The sequence below is a fragment of the Poeciliopsis prolifica genome, unplaced genomic scaffold (genome assembly GCF_027474105.1).
Source record: "Poeciliopsis prolifica strain line A6 unplaced genomic scaffold, Auburn_PproV2 SCAFFOLD068, whole genome shotgun sequence".
In the NCBI taxonomy this organism is placed as follows: Eukaryota; Metazoa; Chordata; class Actinopteri; order Cyprinodontiformes; family Poeciliidae; genus Poeciliopsis; species Poeciliopsis prolifica.
In genome coordinates this window covers 1296380-1316551 of record NW_026562443.1, presented here as the reverse complement: position 1 = coordinate 1316551, position 20172 = coordinate 1296380, and the positions used below count along the sequence as shown (strand labels likewise).

The 20172-nt window shown below is 38.2% G+C and overlaps 1 protein-coding gene across 4 annotated transcripts; it reads left to right on the top strand.

Annotated features, from left to right (window-relative positions):
* Positions 1-3078: 3078 nt before the first annotated feature.
* Positions 3079-19799, top strand: rabl6b (RAB, member RAS oncogene family-like 6b). 4 transcript variants are annotated; one of them, XM_055020575.1, is made up of 17 exons: positions 3079-3200; positions 5429-5794; positions 5898-6032; positions 7566-7613; positions 7765-7794; positions 8140-8192; positions 8276-8364; positions 9627-9767; positions 10475-10580; positions 10706-10809; positions 11192-11577; positions 13943-14093; positions 15257-15460; positions 16603-16864; positions 17336-17522; positions 18682-18737; positions 19567-19799. In XM_055020575.1, exons 2-17 carry the CDS (start codon positions 5665-5667, stop codon positions 19756-19758), a joined length of 2274 nt encoding a protein of 757 aa, XP_054876550.1. In that variant the 5' UTR covers positions 3079-3200; positions 5429-5664; the 3' UTR covers positions 19759-19799. The 4 variants fall into 4 exon arrangements, with proteins under 4 accessions (XP_054876550.1, XP_054876549.1, XP_054876551.1 ...); XM_055020574.1 differs by having other exon boundaries at positions 13940-14093; XM_055020576.1 differs by lacking the exon at positions 7765-7794 and having other exon boundaries at positions 13940-14093.
* The last annotated feature ends 373 nt before the right edge of the window (positions 19800-20172 follow it).

Sequence of the window (20172 nt, the reverse complement as noted above, 5' to 3'; positions counted from 1 at the left end):
TATTCCCCTTGAACAATATCGGGGGGCTCAGCGGGGTGTGTTCAAGACAACAAACACCGACTGGTGTAGTTTTCGAAATAACCGCCAGCAGTCACTCATTGCTTTTTGGCAAATTTATTAAAACGTGTATACCTGCTTATGTTTACGAGCCCATAACGACGTCTGCCGCTCACGTGCCCGGAGCAGGCGTTTGAGTGAGATGGCAGTGACAGCTGAGGATGCAAGCCCGAGAGAGCCGGAGCATCAGGAAGCACGCTGCGGTGGAGTGGACTGGGCTCAATGGATTGGACCTGAGGAGAGGTGATCATCTCGGAAGCAGTGTCAGTTCTGAGTCTTCAAAGTAAGGGCCTGTTGGAGTGACCTGTTCGAGTCTGCGTGGAACATAACTTGTTTCCAACGTATCAGGACATAATGAAAATGATCTGCTGTTTGTTATTCAGATTCTAACCTGTACAAAAACATAACATACTCTAGATTTTTGTTATTGAACAGAAATGAATCTAAATGCAACTTCCATGAATGGAACACCAGAACACCACATCAGTAGCTTGTGGAACCACCTTCTGCCCCAATGATGTCCCATAGCTTGTCTATCTTATACAGTTAAGTTCACAAACATCCATGTCGGGTAGTTCCTTTGGGATCCTGCTGACACACTTCTATCAGCTCATGGTCCAGACTTTGACTAGGCCATTGTAATTGCTCCAATCTTCTTTTTCAACTATTCTGTTGTGGATTTGCTGCAGTGTTTGGGATGTTTGTCCAATGGGTGACAGATTTTGTCCAAGTTTCAGCTGTCAGACATTTGTCTCTAAAATGTTTTGATGTTGCCTATGACTTGAAGATGCTGTAAAGCTGTAGAACAAGCAGACATCATTATGCTTCCAGCATGGTATTTGTGCTGCCATAATGTTTCTTTATTTTAACCAAATTTCGTGCCCTGCATGAATACATTCCTGTTCATTGCCTCTTGGTCAAGGACACCCTTTTGTGGTAGAAAGATGTACTTATTCTTTTTCTAATTCTTTTTGTTTTGTGCTTGTCATTTTGTATCTGAATCATCTGCCTCTTCTGTCATCCACTAAGCATATCAGATTACTTGTTACTCTACCTGACCTGTTTACCACTGCCTTAATATTATTTTGTTCTCAAAAGATTCTCATTGATCTTGTGCCTTTCCCTCAGTTTTATAAATTCATTTAACAAATTACCATCCTCGTTGTTAGACTGAATTTAAATCCATCTCCACCACACCACACTGTTGACAACTTTGGGCCAGTCGAGTCAGTTTGTAGATCTTGTTTTATTGTTTTGTTCATTTCTCTGTGAAATACAAGGTTTGGCCCTGGACGTCATTAGCATACACATGCTCCACACCAGCAAACTTAGAGGTGGTCATATTGATAATCATATTAGTTTAATTGAAGGCACCTGTTGTCCTTTAAAATTCCTTGGGACAGAAAAGGTGTGCTTATTTTTCCATGCAGCTTTTTCTTTGTGGTTACTATCCCATTTAGGATCCGTACAACTGTTGAAGCTATGACAACTACACTGCAAATTTCAGCAGCAAGAAGTCAAGGCATTTTTTTGCCTATAGTCCGTATACCCTCTTATGAAAATTAAGTCAACAAAATAGCCACAAAAAACACTTACAAATTTTAAAGTACAAATGTTCATAGTCTCATCAGCCAAAATAATAAAAAATGTTCACTTTCTTTAACCTCCTAACTTTCTCGAAAATGTCCACTCTCGCCATTTTAGCTAATCATGCTAGAAGCTCATTTTGAACTTCTGAACTTCTGAAATTCTGCTTTTTATCCTCCCTTCAGTCTTAGAACTGATGTATTTTTCATAGCTATACATTTGCACATATTTTATGCTGTCACAACATTTACATGCAGAGGTGGTTTCTAGTTACATTTACGCATTTACTTGAGAAACCTTTTGAAAACATTGTATTCTTAGTAGTAGTTTTAATGCTGTACTTTTTACCTTTACTTGAGTAATATTACTATATAGTGTCACTACTCTTTCTTGAGTAAACTCTCTGTTTACGATATCCACCATGAATAACTTCACTGAATGAAGAACAAACATGTTTTAGCCAAGAATATTTTAGACACAGATGTACAGGTTTTGCTAAAGAGAGATCTTGATTTTACACACAAGCTTGTGTATTATGTTTTAATGCTTTAATAGCATTAACACAGGCTCTACTGTGATACTGATGCTTCAGAGCCGTTAGTGAAACTTCATCCCATGAGAGCCCCAAATATTTTTCTATTTTAACTATTCATAGCTGCTTTTGTTTTTGTTGCAAGCAACGAGGGGAATATGGTAATGCACCCAAAACCGCAGGTACAAAACACTGGAATGAAATGGCTTAATTACCTCCTTCTTGTGTAGATCAGTTCTCCTTCTTCTTCTCCTTCTTTAGATTTTAACGGCAGCTTGCATCCATTACTATCAGTTCTCCTTGCTAGTGACCTAATTATTTTATTCAGCAGAGGCACATCTAAAAGTTGCAGGGCAGTGTGCCTCCAGGACTAGAGTTTGACACCTGTGATTTAGACAATCATCTCTTATTAAATTTAAGCAAATGTGCTGAAGGAGTGTTAGTATCTCTGTATTCACCTGGAAAACACAACAGACTGGAGACACAAAGGTGGTCTACACAAAGGACAGACCAGACTGTCTTCAATCAGAGGTTTCTTCAGATTTAGTGCAAAACAGACCACCACAGAAGATTCTCCCCATTGCTTTATCCGTAATGACTCATAAGAAGTTTAGATAAAGACACTTTAGTTTTGCTCGATTAAAATTGTACCAGTGAGCGAAATTGAACAGTAAATAAAACAAAAATAATTGCTGTACATCAATTAAATAACTGAGTTAAATGAAAACAATTCATTATAATATTGCATTCTTATAAACTTAAGTGGTGCCTAATGTTTTGTAAGCAACAGCGTTATATTTCCACAACAATCTGTTATAATGCTCAAACTTAAAATCGCTGTAAAAACGCCTGCTTTTATTTTGAAGGTCCGATCGGACATTGCAGAGTTTTGCGATACGCTTGATGCCAGCTCTGCGTGCCCGCTGTCTTTGCGAAGGAATGTGGCTGCTTTACCTGTGTCGGGATGGATGTCTGACAGATGTTGTGATGAAGAGATGCAGGCCCTTCTCCTCATTACAAAGCAGTGAGTATTAATGGCGACGCAGCGGATCTGAGGTCGGCTGCTGTGTGCTGTTATGGAGCCGCGAGCTAGAAACGCTAAGCTAATAATACATCAGCTGGAAGAGCTAGCTAAAACTGAGCTGGGGGATAACGTTACCTCCTTTATCTAGGGTAACAGCAGGTAGTAACCTTGGCTATCTCACCTCTTTTTGAAGCCAGTAATGGACGTAGTATGCATATTTGGATTTTATAACCATAAATGTATAATTGCTAGAGTACTTAATTAACGGAGCGAAGTGAATATGCAGCTAATGCTAACTGAACGACGGTGAAAATAGGAAAGTGAATAATGGCGAGAAAGTGTTTTACTGTCATAGCATTAAGCACTGGTTAAAATTGAGTTGGTGTCTCTAAAATGAATGGACATGAATACTTTATTAATTTGGTTAATTGCTATGATCGAGATGGGATGTTTTCTGGACATTGTGTTCTCTACATTACTTCTATAAAATAGAGACAAAGAATCACAACCGTAAGCTTAATGTGTCTTAAATTGTAATATTTAATCATAGGTTAATGAGCCACCTACTAGTACACCGTCACTGGAGCCGCTGTGAAGAGGGTCAGCTGACCTCATCATCTTACCCGGCTGAGCCTCTCATGTGTTGTCCTTTGTGTGACAGAAGTAGGCAACTGGCTTCTGGCTAACATACAGCAAAAATATATATCAATTTGGTTTATTTGCTTTGGTTGATCTTCTAAAATGTTTGAAAAAAAAAATCAATGCAAACAATCTGGATGAATGAACGAAAGGCCATGATGTCATTTTTGTGAAGTGGCAGCTACACATCCAGGCATTTAAGCTCTTTTCTTCCTGACCACTGACACGGACAACGTTTTTCATCATGATTTTCCTCTGGTAATAGATAGGATGTGCAGTTGAAAAGAAAGTATATTTTAAGGCTGCATGATGCAAGGACATAAATGAAAGTGTTGTATTCCTATATTGTGGAACATCCCCACTAATATTAAGTTGTATTAGCACTTTGGTCGCTAAGTTTATTTCAGGTGTGTGAATCAAGGACAACAAAAGTAATCCACACATCAGGACAAATATTTGGTTGCAGAGTTTGAGTACAGAACAACTGAAGCTTTAAAGTATTGCATACAGACAGGCCATCGTGATTATATAATTACAAACAATGATACTGTAGAGATGATTGCTATTCAGTCTCACTCAGGAACATTCATTTGATGTACAAATGAATGTCTTCACTTGACTCCCAGATTATTTAAATCTGACCTCCAGTTTTCAAAGCCACACATTCTTTACCAATACTTTTATTGGTAAATTAAAATTAAGCCAAAATGGAAAAATACATGAAACTTTAGAATGCATATATTCTGTTTCATCTTCATGATTGGTTTTACTGGAGTTGCAGGTGAAATAATTATATATTATGCATCTTCTATGATTTTTAAAAATAGAAATTGGGGTCCCAGTTTGATTTTACTGTGAATTTTCAAAATTCTACATACAGGTTGAAATATATGCACATATTCACCTACAACTTTTAGTAAGTGATACTGAGGTGCTAGAATTTTATAAACTTGACAAGACCAATGTCTATTAACTTCTTTGTGATCATGATTGACCACAGCTTATGATTTCTCTTTGGAAACAAAGCGATTTGTTTGACACCACTCCTTGGGTTGCCCAATTGCCCTTAAATCTATTCAATGTTTGACAATTAAAATTATACTTTTACGTCAGCTGGAACAGTATTTTTGAGTCATTTCTGAACAACTCATGATTACCAGTTCAAACAGCTGTATATGAAGTGATTTTGATATTTCACCACAATGACAAAGATTAAAACTATTCAATTTGGATGAATGGAAATTATTCAGGATGTTCAGGAGGAACCCAAAGGATCCAGTCCAGAAAACTGCCCCATTTTATTTACCCCTGACATTTCTGAAAGAACTGGTGCACAAATGTCCATTCAGATATAAACATACAAGTGTGTCTATATATTTGAGCCTTTTATTTTGGCCTGATGTACACTAGAGAAACTTTCATGCCTAGATCTTTATTTTTCTAAAGCACTGCAGTAATCTGTAGCTCTAAGCAACCTACCAGTTCCTGAAAGATCAAAAACTCTGAAAAGACCTCTGATAGACAAATAGTTTGGTTTGTCTTTAAAGTGATAACCAGTGATTACCAACAATTTTTTTTTCTAATTATAGATGACGATGTTCTTGATCCCCACCACTGATGACCAAGAAGGAACATCCAGTCAGATTTAACAGAAGTCAAACTTGATCCATAATAATTAGTTTGACCTCTTTCTAAACATGGAGCCCTAACTTCTCAGCTATCAGGACACGGTTCTACATTGCTCCTTCTGTTCTTACAAAAGAAACCTCATTAAGTGGCGTCTCAGTGTTTTTACTTCCCCTCCACACCTCCTGAGACCTCAAAAATGTTCTCAGCTTTGAAAAAGCTGGTGGGATCTGAGCCAGGGCAGCTCCGGGAGAAAACCATTCCAGCAGGACTGCAGTCCATGAACCAAAGTTTGCAAAGGCGTTTCGCCAAAGGGGTCCAATATAACAGTAAGATGAATGTGTCAAATATGTGAGCAAAGTTTACATATTTGCCAAATCTGTGCTACAACAACCTTGATGATTGTTTTGTTTTTTTTTTCCCCCACTTAAGTGAAAATAGTTATCAGAGGAGACAGAAATACTGGAAAGAGTACTTTATGGCACCGACTGCAGGGGAAGAAGTTTGTGGAGGAGTACATTCCCACTCAGGAGATCCAGGTCACAAGTATTCACTGGAATTATAAAAGTAAGTCACGTCGTCTCTGACTATCATAGATCGTTTTTATTTCCAGAATGCTGCCTTTGCTATCTTTCTGTTGGGATCAATTTTTGACATCTGCTGTTTGTGCCTGGTGCTTTATTCCAGTGGCTCCATATCAAGGTAAAACATGTCAACAGGTCATCTGAGCTAACAACCATTTAGAGAGTGTTAGTTTCTTCCTTACCCAGGATAGATTTTCCCTCTCCACCGCTTATTGTTTCAAGTAGAGATCCTTCACAGAATCATGGGACACTATTCATAACAAGTTTGGGTTATTTAGTTTTCAGGTGAAATTTAGAAAAAGTTCACACTGATTGTATTGTAGGATGAAAGTGGGTCATTTCAGTAGAAGCAGCAGCGATCTCCTCATCTTGATGTATTGAAACAAAAACCATCATCTGCAGTTGTTTTTCCATTGCAAATGTGTGCTAAACTTTGATTATTTTTGCTATTCAAATTCAAAACAAACACAGTTTTGCAATTGGGGAGCTTCCATTAACTAAGTAACGCAATTAAAATCCCATGTGAATAAGTTTGTTCATATGATAAGACATTAAAAAACATGCAGTTCCATCATTCCTGTTATGCAAAATAAGTGTTTCGCAAAATCCGATCATTGTGATACAGCCAACGAACCACCACATCCTGGCACAATTTATTTTTATTTTTTTAAATGTTAGGGTTTTTTTAAGTAAATTTAGTTTTTGTATTGATCATTTGATGGATTGTGGCATTAAGCTCCTCATTAGAGAAGCTGTGCAAAAAGTACTGAAACTTTGAACAGCTGGCCAAGTGCACTGAAGGTTAAGAGAACCTGGAATTTTTAGGTTTATCCTGGAGTTCATCCCTGACTTTTTGTGAGTAGTACTTGTTTCTCAGAGTTTTTAATATAAAAGAAATGTATGGTCAACCCTGACCATCCTCTTCATAAGATTGTCATAGAAAAATAGTGTCTTCAGTCAGAGGCTTGTTCAAATTTGTTGTTATACAGACTGCTACAGGAGATCTTTGCTACCCACAGGCACCACCTTCTACAATAACTCTTTGGTTAAATGATTTAGACATACACATTTAATTTCTGTTTTGGATCAATAAAGTACTGTTGAATAGAACTTGAAAAGCTGTCACCTGTCCATTCCTTCAGAGCTCTAATTAGCAGCAGCAGCTAAATCGTGTTTTCTACCATGATCACTCTTGAATTATTTATATTAGGATCAGTAGCAATGACTTAACCCTACTCACTTACTCAGGCATACACTAATAAAAAAAAAAACTAAATAAGACATATCAAATTTTAAACTGTCTCGTGCCTTTTTTTTAGCACTTAGCATGGTTAGCATCACTAACTGAACAGCAGACTGTATTCCCTAGAGGCTGTTGGTCTGTATGTGTCTGTATTGGACATGTTCCTGCTCCAGTATAGTTAATTCATATTAAAGTCACCTAAAACCCATCTTTCTGTAATCCTTTGTTTCTTTAAAACAATACTAATGAGTCCAATCTTTGTTTTGTGCTCAGCCACTGATGACGTGGTGAAGGTGGAGGTGTGGGACGTGGTGGACAAAGGTAAGTGTCGACATCAGTTCAGAGGCATTTTCTCTGAGGGAACTCAGCCATGAGATGTTGATGATTTATTGAAACATGCTCAGTGTGCTGGTTCGTTTCTGTCCTCAATCTTGTTGTTGTCTTTCTTACACTTCTCTTGCACTCAACTCAGGCCAAAAATACCCTCTTCCTGAAGGTGGTGGTGAGCGCGACTATAATGCATAGAAACCCGTGTGTGCTTTGGGTGTGCCCTAGCTCCTCCCACTTTAATCTGAAAGTCCATAGAGTTGAGGTTTTGCTGTGCTCAGGACTGCTGTGTTAGTTTTTTTTTCTGCCACGTAGAGGCTGAACATCTGCTGTGTGTGAGCCTTGACTTGATGCTGAGTCTAGTGTGACCAGGGAGCTTTTCACAGAGAAAAGTGGATGAATTGCTGCACTTGCTTTGGTCACGATGAAACACTTGCAAGCTAACAGATGGCAGAAGACTTTAAAGCCTTATGTTGACTTCCCTCTCTTATTGTCTTAACTTGTGTCTTTGTTCTTTCAGGAAAAGGCAAACGGCGTGGAGACAACTTGAAACTGGAGAATGAGCCACAAGAGGTGATTATCACACAGCTGTCATGTGGACAGACTGACTAGTAGGATGTGTGATTGTTAAATCATTTTAAATGTTTGTGTTGCAGTCAGATGAGGTAGCCCTGGATGCAGAGTTTCTGGATGTGTACAAGAACTGCAATGGTGTCATCATGATGTTTGACATAACAAAGCAGTGGTGAGTCACCATAGTCAGAGAACTCTTTGATGTGATTATCTGCAGGAACAGAAATGGCTCTATTGTGTTTGAATCATGTGAAGTTCTGAAGTGCTAACTTTGATAACACATTTACATATTTGCTGAAACTGTCACCATGTTGTGACAACTTAGTATGAGATGGATAATCTGTGAAAAATCCGACTCCTTTGCCTTCATTCAGTGCTAACTGGAAACAATAAATCAGAACCAGCAGGCAGGTCGTAATGTCTGTGCTGCTCATGCCCTCCCCTCTGTCATGCTGCAGCTAGCACAGCCTGTCATGAATGCTCAGGTTAGCAGCATAGCCACCAATGGGGGTGGATAAACAGTTTCCCTGTAACGTCAAGTTATTTCTCTGTCATTAACACATTGAGCAGCAAATGCACGAGGATGATTGTCAGCGGTAAGACCCTCTTCCTGGCTCTGATTAGTTGTTTTTGGTCAGCAGTGGTGCATCCAAGCTTGAGTAATCTATATATTACAATTTTTTCATTTGACTAATTCTAAAATGGTTCCTTTGTCCAAAACATTCAGTGTTTTCATGTTGCTATTTGCATTTATGGAGTAAAGTTTTTATGACTCTTTTCAGGGCAAAATGCTCCAGATCAAGTATAATCAATCTGAATATTTTTTTATTTTTAGCTAAAATAAGATGATCCAATGATTAGTCAGTTGTATTTTTCTCACAGTTCTTATCGATAATTCATAGATTGTCCATCACCCTGTCACCATTTATTTGAGCTACGAAGTATCAATTAAAATATTGACAATAAAGGCTTCAGTTTACTTTATTTTCTGAACAGTCCAGAATGACAAGAATATTGTTAAGCTATTGTAAGCTATTCACATAGTGAATTACTTAAACTCTTTAATAGTTTTCGGAATATTATCCATATTGTGTCAAAGAAAAAGCAAAGTCATATTTTCAGGTTTTCTCTTACTGCTGCTTTCTTTGGTTTCCATTGCTGACTAGTCAAAATAAGTTTCCAATACCTCACAAGTTTTCTAAAGAACTTGACATACAAATTTTGTAAAAATAATTCAGTTATTTAATTAAATGAACATATGTAACATATGTAAAACACAAAGGTACATATGTCAGGTTGCTGTATCTGGTCCAGAATATATAAAGTCAATCTGACATGTTGATCTTCAGTCCCAAGCTTAGTGTTGCTCAGGGTTTTTTGTTTTCTTGCTCTCACCTGTTAAATAATGTTATTCTGGGATTCTGTAAATTTCAGGACTTTCAACTACATCCTGAGAGAACTGCCTAAAGTACCCACCCATGTGCCAGTGTGTGTCTTGGGAAACCACAGGGACATGGGGGAACATCGTGTCATTCTCCCTGATGATATAAGAGATTTTATTGCAGGACTAAACAGGTAATGTTTTGAGAGCTAGGAGATCTGGAGAACATCAGATGCTTGATTGATTGTATTAAACATTTGGCATGTTTTCATACTTCCATTTGGGACTCAGCTGTTTCTCAAATCAGCTGGGTGTCTTAAAAAAACACACACAACCTCTTTTCTGGGAATATCTTAATATTTTGGGGGATTTGAAAAATGAGCCGTTTTATAAACCTTCCAATTGTTCAGTCACGGTCAGCTAGCATTGCATTGTTACCTAGCAACCCCATCCAAACACAGCTTCTAGCAACCTAGAAGATCCAGCATGTTTGATCAGCTGGTTTTGCTGCTGTTTGCACTGTACAATGGCTGCTGGATAAGACAAGTGTTTTGTGGTCGACACACTATCCAGAAACAACTTGCTACATTCTTGTTGGTTGTTCAGGAGGCTCCACATCTGCTTTTCAAAGTTGAATGATTGTATGATTGCACATCTGTTTGAAGCTTTTTTTCAAGTGTTAACATTAAGTTGGGGGAGTAGGGCGTGGCCAGCAGCTGGTTATTTGGATTTTAAAGTGGCAAGAAGCCTTAAAACTGCTCATTCTGAAATGCATCCGAGGGTCTCAAAGATTTAGCCCAGAATTTCTGCTGGCATCTTTCTGCAGCACACAGATGACACAATAACAGTCTGTATGAACTCTAAAATCTGCTGGATAAATAACTCTTGTTTTTTTTTACAGACCAATGGGATCATCATACATTCACTATGCTGAGTCCTCTATGAAGAATGGATTTGGGTTGAAGTATCTGCACAGGTTTTTCAACATTCCCTTCCTACAGCTGCAGGTTAGCTTTTAGCATTTTACCAGCTATAGTTGGATGAGTCAACTTTAGAAGGATTTGATCATTAAGATATGAACTATCTTAATAATCATTTGATAATTTACATTTAAATAAATGTGTGTGTGCAGAGAGAGACCCTCCTGAGACAACTGGAGACCAACCAGCTGGACATGGACGCCACCCTGGAGGAGCTTACTGTCCAGCAGGAGACTGAAGACCAGAACTATGAGATGTACGGTGGTTTCTTTCCCTTTTGATTGTATATTAGCAGCAGAGCCACTAGGGGGAGCTGTTTCTGCTCTGAGTGTTAGGGATAAAAATAGAGCACAAGTGTGGTCCTGACACTCTGAATGTTACTATGGTTGATAGCACAGCTGTTGTCCCACGTGGATCATCTGATGTGGATGTTTAAGTGTTGTCTAAATGGATGCAGGTCTTTATGATGGATCATGCACAGTGAAAATAATTTTTCTTTTGTCTGTTTTAGAAATTAAAATGAGAAAGCTTAAGATTTTTTTTCCGTATTGTTGTCAGATAGACAACACATACAGAAGTTGTCTTGACAAGTCTTTCTTTTTTTTTTTCTCATGAAATGTTTTGTATGAACTTTTCAGCTTCTTGGAGAACTTGGAGTCTCGCAGTAAAGGTTTCGCCTCCCCTGGTCCAGCCAACGGTCAGAGCCCCTCCTCTGGCTCCCAGTCCCCTATCATCCCCCCCAGCGGTGCTTCCACTGGCAGCTCCAGCCCCAGCACTCCACAGCCTCCTCTACCCTCCCAGATGCTTCCACAGTCTCCATCTGTATCTGCGTCCTCCCCTGTGCCCCCCACAGCAGTGGCAGGTGGGGCCACCTCCCCCACAGCTGAGGCAAAACTTCCACTCCAGTCACCTGAACACCAGCAACCATTAGCTGCGCCTGGGGCCTCTGGCCCCCAGAAACGTGGTTTCATCTCCCGCTGGTTTGGTTCATCTCCTGCTGCTGAGGCCCCTGCTGCTGCACCAGGTGAGCAAAGTTACCCAGGTCTGCTTATTCAGCATTACTGCTCTTCTCAGCCACTCCTCACTATAGCAGTGGATTATTCCTGGACTGGCCCTGCTTAAACTGACAAGGCTGACTGTTCCACCTGTGAAAACTGATACAAACAAACAAGTAATGAACAGAGAGTCAGTTCTTATTTTTTCATGTTCATCGCCCGGTTAACTAAAATAGTTCTAGCAGCCCTGCCCTTTATCTCCACCATTCATCTCCTTCAGACTAGCAGCAGCAGCAATTTGCAAACATCTGGTGGAACTGCTCATCCGCTGAGCTTATTTTAGAAACTGCTACTCGGTACAAAGCTTATAGTATTTTAGCATACATTTTGTGAGTTGAACACATAGCTTGGAACCGGCATGCAGCTCTTGGTCTGCTAAGCCTGGAGCTACACTATGAAGACGAGGAGGTGATTTGACACAGCGCTGATTAACTGCATCTTTTAACTCTTAATACCTAGAAAAAAAAGATTTACATTGGGCTTTATTAATGCTGAAATAAAACATTCTCAGATATTTATTTATTGCTGACTTGCACATTTCTGCGTGAATGTCAGGCCTGACAAGAAAACCCTCGTACTCATATTTATGCATGGTTTAATTCCACAAGATTATATGTTTCTAAATAGATAATCCCAGTCATAACTGTCATATGTAGCTAGCTAGGCAGTCTCAGGAGAATAAATGTTCAGGTCAGACATAATGACATTGGCCAACATGCTGAAGGAAAAATACAGGTCGATATTCTAATTCCAAGTGTTTCTAACATTGTACATCCTTAATAATAATAATCAATGTCGGGCAGTTCAACATTAACACATCTATTTTCCTTTCCTGTAGAATAATCAATTATTATACACCCATGAATTGAATCTGTTTCAGTAAAATTAGAACATATTATCCACAGAGAAAAATTGCATTGACCTATTATTGATTGATAAAGTAGACATTTATTAATCAAATTTTGCCCTCAGTACTGATTAAAAATAATATAAATAAGCCGAATTAATCAAATATAAGGATGCACAGCAAAGAATAATCTACTTCTATTAGAGTGAAGGAACATACCAGGATTACTGATAAATGGTCATCTTTATCAAATTTACATGAAACCTTATTTTTAATTTGATTTCCATCTTATCTAACAGGAAGTGCTAAAGGAAAGGCTTTGAAAATCTCTCATGCACATCCGTTCCTATCTAGTTCTGACATGAGTGGCAGAAAATATGGAAGGTTTTTATAATTTTCTAATTTGCTGAGATATACCTGCATATTAAGTTGCGTTTGAAGTGTAATATTTTATATTCAAATAAGATGTTTGTCGTAGTAAAGGAGAGGCGCATCTCTGATGAGATAAAAGGACGTAGGAGTAGTATCCATTTTATGACTGGATATTTTTTCCGTTAAGTTTAAAAATGACATGTCAGATTCATAATTATGGAAGAACAGAATATTCGCATCACTGCTGATTGAGAATATATTTATTTTCAGATATTTCCTGACAAGACCTGACCTAATATAATGATCTATTTTGAATAAAAAATTTTAAATAACTGTGGGACTTTTTTTTTGGTTTTTATACAAAACATTTGTAAGCATAAGATTTATTTTGTCTCACTTTATCATACCTTATTCACATCTTTATATCCTAACCTATATTCTAACAGATTATTTCTGTATTCTGGACCCGCTTGGATGCAAACAAAACTTTTCTTGGCTTTCAACGATTCTTTCTTCTTCCTCATCATCCTTTGTCATCTACCACCTGACCAGCAGATCTTTGCAGTTGTGGCTTTCTGCTGTTGTCCACTTCATTGTTTTGGTCTAAAACATAACATATATGTCAGCATTTATCAAAGTTTAAGTGATCTGAATAATTTTGCAAGGCACCACACATGCTTGTGTTTTGTTGTTCAGTTTTAGATTAATTCCCGTAAAGGAAACCTTACGTGTTTTCTGTACAGATTGTGCCTCACCAATTACCCTGAAACATAATATAAATGCCAGATTAGATTTTGACAACATATATCTGTATAAACCTACCTTATTTCTGTATACATAAGTATTTTTAAATCCTAATATGAATGGATTTAGCCATAAATGAGAGAACCATAGTAATTAGTCATGAGATTTCCGAGTTGGCAGTTAGAAAATGCAGAGCATTCCTAAGAATCAAAGGCCTTACTGAGGTTGGAATGTCATGTGATTTTTTTTTTTCTCCAGCTTTGTTGAGGCTTTGTTCTAGATGAGGAAATGTTGTGATGGGAAGTTTTGAACACTGGGACAAACTGCAGTACAGCTCATGTTCTTGATTGTCCCAATGTCTTCCTCAGAAGACCCTCCTGCCCCTGTGTGTCCCGCTAAGGTGCAGAGTGTGGATGATTTTGTGCCAGATGAAAGGTTGGACAAGAGTTTCCTGGAAGAGAGCGTCTCCTCCAAGAGCAAGGTGCCCCAACCCGCCCCGGCTGCAGCTGTGGACAGCGACAGGTGAGAAGCTCACTGGCTTTAAATGAGCTTGGATTAAACGTTATTGCCTCTAACTAACTCGTATAAAATAAAATTCCCTTTTTTAAAAAAACAAAGAAACATTAACCCAATGAACTCCAAAGTAGCAGCTTATAGTGTAGAATTTACAGTAATCAGATTTTATTTAAATGTTGTGCATGGCCTGTTATCTTTGAAGGGCAGACAGTCTATACTGTAAACCGGTCATTTAGTTGTTTGTTTATGAAGAAATTATCTTTACTTTTATTAAAAGCCACAATGCATCTGCATTATGTAAAACCTCTGTTGAAATGTCTGGATTAAAATGTTACAAGTTTTAATGGTGATAAAAATGAATGTGATCTGAACTGCTGTTTTTAAATGTGCTGTACATATTCATTTGACATTGACATCACTGATGATGTCAGAACTTTAAATGATCTGACTGGTGAATGGAGATGGGAGTGGTAAGTCTGTCATAATAAACAATCAATTAACTGCATGATCCGTTAAAAGGAGCTTGATGATTTCCATTTTAATGATTAATCATTTTGAAGGGAATTTCATTTACAGACTTCATAATCCATTTTCTGTGGCTTTATTTTCACTTTGTGCATCGGTTTTGGTTGTCATGTTTTATTTTGGATATTTAAAATGTCTTCTATTTCCACTGAAAATTATTCTTTAGAAAATTAGGTTTCATTCGGCTTTGAGGGAATTAACCTGCATTATTATATTACTTGAAAATTGACTCAAAACAACAATATTATTGATTATCACAATAATTACTGGGACAATTTATCGTCCAGGTCAGGCCTACGTACATCAGCTGTAAAAACAACACAATTTATCCCTGAGTTAAAACCTACTTAACTCACTTAACTTATTACTATCAGTTTTGATTTACCAAAGTCTGAGTTTCGGCCGTATGTTAAAGCAAAGATCAAAGCTTCACATTTCAGTGAGATCTATTAACACTATGGCTTCTCTCCATAGCGTTTGTTCATATGATGAACAAACACTTGTCTGGATCAACATCTCTGCTCTGTCCCCATAATGACTGTGTTTGTCTGGGTTGCAGCTTGTAATGGTGGCGTTGAGTGAAATCATTGCGTTCAATGCTTGAACATCGTGTGAAGAAGGTTTGTCCTGTCGTTGTAACACAGTGATGGAGAAAACCGAGGAAACCCGATGGTCTCCGGATACCAGGATGAGCTGGATCCTGACGACAGCGAGCCCAACCTCCCCCAGGTGAAGGCCCGGCCTCACAGTAAGGACATCTCTCTGACCAGCGATGAGGAGGAGGCTGAGCAGGGGCCTCCCACAGTCACACAGGACCATGACTGGGACAGCGAACCTGATCTGAAAGCGTAAGTTGTTTTTCAGTAACTCAGCTAGAATTCAACCACAGAATTTATTCAAATACAGAAGTGTTTATTGAAGATGAATTTCACCACATATAACAATAATTAATACCATTTAATAATGACTAGAAACAGATCTTCACTAAATAATATCTGGTTGAGTTGTAGCCAGAATCTGGAAATGTTCAACACAGGAAATGATTAGAAGACTTATTTTCAAGCTGCTACTTTAATGAAGAGCTCTTTATTTAACATGGATATCTGGTCTTATTATTGGCATAATTATGTTGTTGTATAAGCAGTGTATTTATATTCCATAAAACTCTGAAAAGACCTCTCCAGCAGTTTCTTTGACATCCACTTTGTTTTCAAGATGGGAACAGTAACACTTGCAGTGTTGCAAAGGGGTTTGTCATCAAGGTACACGTTACACACAAAAAAGAAAAACACTGAACTGTTTGAGTGGCCAGTAAAAAAAATTACATTTGCATCTCTGGTTGTGACAGTTCACCTCTTTGAACTACTATTGCAGTCTGAGAAATCCACAAATCTGGTCAAAAACAACCAATCAGAGCTAGAAGGAGGGGCTTAGTGCTGTCAGTCACTTCATGTAACCCCTGCTAAAAGTGCTCTTGATCAAGAAATGACTTAACAGGAAAAACATTCATGTACCATCATTGGTGATCATGCTAACTAGCATTAGCATTAATGACACCCAGCACCGGCTGCAACATAGCAGATCACCTAGTGATGAGTGGGTGAAGCTAGAGGAGCTCTTTTTTTCATTTTTTTTTTCTCAACCAGATGTCTCATACCATATCTAACAAATATCCCCCCCAAAATTTATTTTCATCAAAGTTACCTACTGTAGCTTTAAGAGTTAATTTGAAAACATGCGACAGGATCTGTACATCTTTGGCAGCGACTTTTTATCTGCATGTAACTTTGACGGTTCCTGAGAATGCAGATAAAATATAGGAATAATAACCACTTCTGCAGAAAAAAACAAGCAGTCATGCAGATATGACTAGGACTTTTAGTTTAGATGTTAACCAGCTCAGAACAGATAAGAAGTAAATTTAGATAAGCATTTAAGTTTTCATTTGAACAAACAGAAGTTCAGTCATCTGCTTGTATTCTTCTTTCAGGCCAGTTATTCAGCTCACAAAAGCAAAGGTGACTTCTCAAGTTCCTGAGCTCAAAGTCCAGACCACAGCACCAATCTCCCTGACCCTTACTCCAGCAGCGGAGCCGCCAGCTCGACAGCAGGCCCGGAAAAAGGGAAGCACACCCAGAGCAGAAGACTCTGATACAGACCCCGAGGCTCCTGTGGCCCAGCAGATGCTCTCTTTTGTCATGGATGACCCGGACTTTGAGTCGGAAGCATCAGACACCCCGAAAATCGCAAAGGTCACCAAAAGCAAATTCACAAAAACAGAGTGTAATTTATCTAAATCAAGGGTCTGCAGCCCTCAGTTCAGCTAAATGAGAATTGCTTAGAGCCATAAATTCTACATTAAGAAAACTTACTTTTAAGAAATACCCACCATAGAATTACAATTTTAACTTCTATTCTTAAAATTATAAAAATGAATATATATTCTTCTGAGATGTCTATATTTGTGTAAAAATAATCATAATAAAAACATTTTTTAAACATAGCGCGAAGAAATATTTATCTGCAATAAATTGTACTTATAATTTAAGTTTTATTCTGCTATGGAAATTTAATTTATGTCTTGAGAGGTAGAAAAACTATTCATATTTTTGATTTATCTTACCTGTATATTCCTATTAATCATACTTGAAACCCCCTAAAAACTGACTTGAATTTAAATTTCCCTGTGACAATAGTTATTTGACTGTTTTGATTTTACACAGGATATCTTTCCGGTCAGAGATGAGCTTCTGTCTGACCTCTCTGACGAGGACACGCAATTATCCAAGGTTCTGGTTCCGCTGAAGCCCACTGGGATTTCCTTCAAACCCAAGGATGACGCTGACCTGTTTGGCCTGGGGATCCAAGAAGAACCTCGAGCAGCAAAGGACAGCAGTGAGGACCAGGAAGGTAAGTCAGGACACAGCTGTGTAGTTTGTTTCCCTGTCATTTCACTGATCTTTTTTCCATAGTTTACTATCTGTTGGTGTCATAATGCTCAGACCTGAGCTGACAAAATGCTGTCGTTACTTTCTTCTTGTTTTTTACTAAGAGTGTACTCTTCAACATTTCTTTATCACCAATACCAACACCAGTTGTTTAGTATTACCTACTTAATGACAGTGCCAGTCTAATTATTGCCATTATAACCAGTAAGATCAGGTTTACATCGTCTGCATTAGCATTGTGGTTGTATAGCACGAGTCAACCACAATGCTAATGCAGAGTGTCATGGACATTCATGACACTCTGCTCCGTCCTGGCTGTCCTGACAGTTGCTGCGTTTTTATCACAAATGTGTCCAAAACATTTTAGATATTCCACATATCTTGAAAAAACACAAATTCAAAATTGCTGTTTTTTGATGAGTTTGTTCATGCAAAAATTAATTTGAAATCATGGCAGCGATGGATGTAAACAGTTAAATGTAAACATTCATACATCAGCCAGGGGACTAGCGTTCATCATCTGTCAGCCAATCAGAGGAGATGATTCCACCTTATTAGAGCAACAAGCCCCGCCTACTTGGAGTGGCTATGTATGCAGCGTTTGGGGGAAATTGTAGTTGGTGATTTTACAGAATCGTTATGGATTCATTATGTTCTAACAACATACAACTTCTTATGAACTGCGTGATTAGGCCTGTCACCGTAAGAGCATTTTTGCAGGATGATAGTCTCAAAAATGATTGTGATAAACAATAATATTTTCATTTTGAGAACTTTTTCAACTGATATAATCCTAATGGAATATTAATGAAAATAGATGAAGAAATGAGTACATGGAAACAGATCAGAACTGGCTGTTATAGAAACCAGTGATTCTCACAGATCTGTTCACCACCATCTTGATGGAGTGTCAGCGACAGGAAGTGCTAGACGGCGATTGAAATATAGATGAGCAGTGTAGGTGTTTCAGGCAGTTGCTCCAAATAACTCTGGACACCCATTTAGTACCTGGACTTAATTTTTGCATCGGAGGCATTTTTTATAAAATATGATTTTGACCTCTGATGTGCTTCATCTGTCATCGAATAACCTCTTCTGATGTGTGTGTTGTCCTCTTCTAGAAAAAGAAGGCAAGCAATCCAAAGAGAAAAAGAAGAAGAAGAAGAAAAGCAAGGAGGTACTGATGTTATAATAGAGTATAGATTATCTGATGTACATCTGAGTTCAACTTTACACATCTAGCTGTACTTTAGATTGTCAATACTAGTCGCTGTCATTATTGTGACTAAAATTATTGTTGCTCTGGTGGAGATATGGAATCACAATAAGCAACAAATATTTCCTCCAAGTTTCACACCAATCCATCCAGTCTTTGTTTCAATCAAATTTAATTCAGTGAAAAATACTTGAGTGGTGATGCTGCAGGCTTTAACACAGCAGATCTGATTATGACAGGTTTCTCTGATATGGAGGACGATACTCCAGCTTTGTGGTCATTTCTTGTAATATAGAATATTTTTATAAAGTTTCCACCTGTGTCTTCTGCTGTATTTGATATAATAAAACAGGCTGAAATATGTCAACGTTATCAGAGGAATCCAGCAAGGTAATCCTCAGTGTGCTGCTTGTGTTGACTGGTCAACAGAGCTCAGGTTCCCCGGTACGATCCACAGAGAAGACGGTTCCACCTTCCTTCACCTCGCTTTCTACACACCTGGGATCTGTGGCTGTAGTTCAGACAGAATTTGAGCTTTTCAGATGCCATTAAGATGCTCCCTCTTATAAAAAGAAGCCCACCCTGCTATGGTTACATAACAGCTACACAGTATCCAAACCTAGAAAAATAATCTTAAAAAAAATCTTTATTAATAAATCGAGCTGAATGAGCTAGTTTCTGAAACTACCAGCTTTTTAATGTTGGGATAAGGATTAGAAACAATTGTCATCTTTATATTGTTAAAGACTTTTCATTACTTTTTTTCCCAAATGTCATGCCTTGTATACAGGAGGAAGAGAAGAGCAAGAAGAAACACAAACACAAGAAAAAGGAAAAAGATGACGTGCCAGTGGTGGACGACAAGGAGAAAAAGAAGAAGAAATCTCGCTCCAAGAAAACGGAGGTGGACGAGTTGGAGGACTTTCTGGGTGGAGGCACCGGCACCGTCAAAAGAGACGATGGGGATTATGAAGAGCTATAAAGGCTACTGCTTGTTTGAATCCCAGGAGAACAGCAAGGACAATGGTCTGTTTTTTATATATATATATATATATATATATATATATATATATATATATATATATATATATATATATATATATATATATATAAAGAAGAATCAAAACTAAAAGGTTACCTTGTGTATGCATAAAACAGCGTTACAAGCCATACCCTCCACTGAAACCCACCAACAACAGCAGGATCTGGAAACCTGGGATTCTGACTCCCAGCCCTCATTTCCACTCCAACCAATAAGAAGCCCCAGGAGGAGTCATGTGTACTGTAATGAATCTTACTATCACTGGTATGAGGACAGGCAAGCTCTTTGTACTTCTTTGATTTGAGCTTTTCTTTGCTTTGATACTCTGTGATGCACTCCCAATGAGCTGCTGTA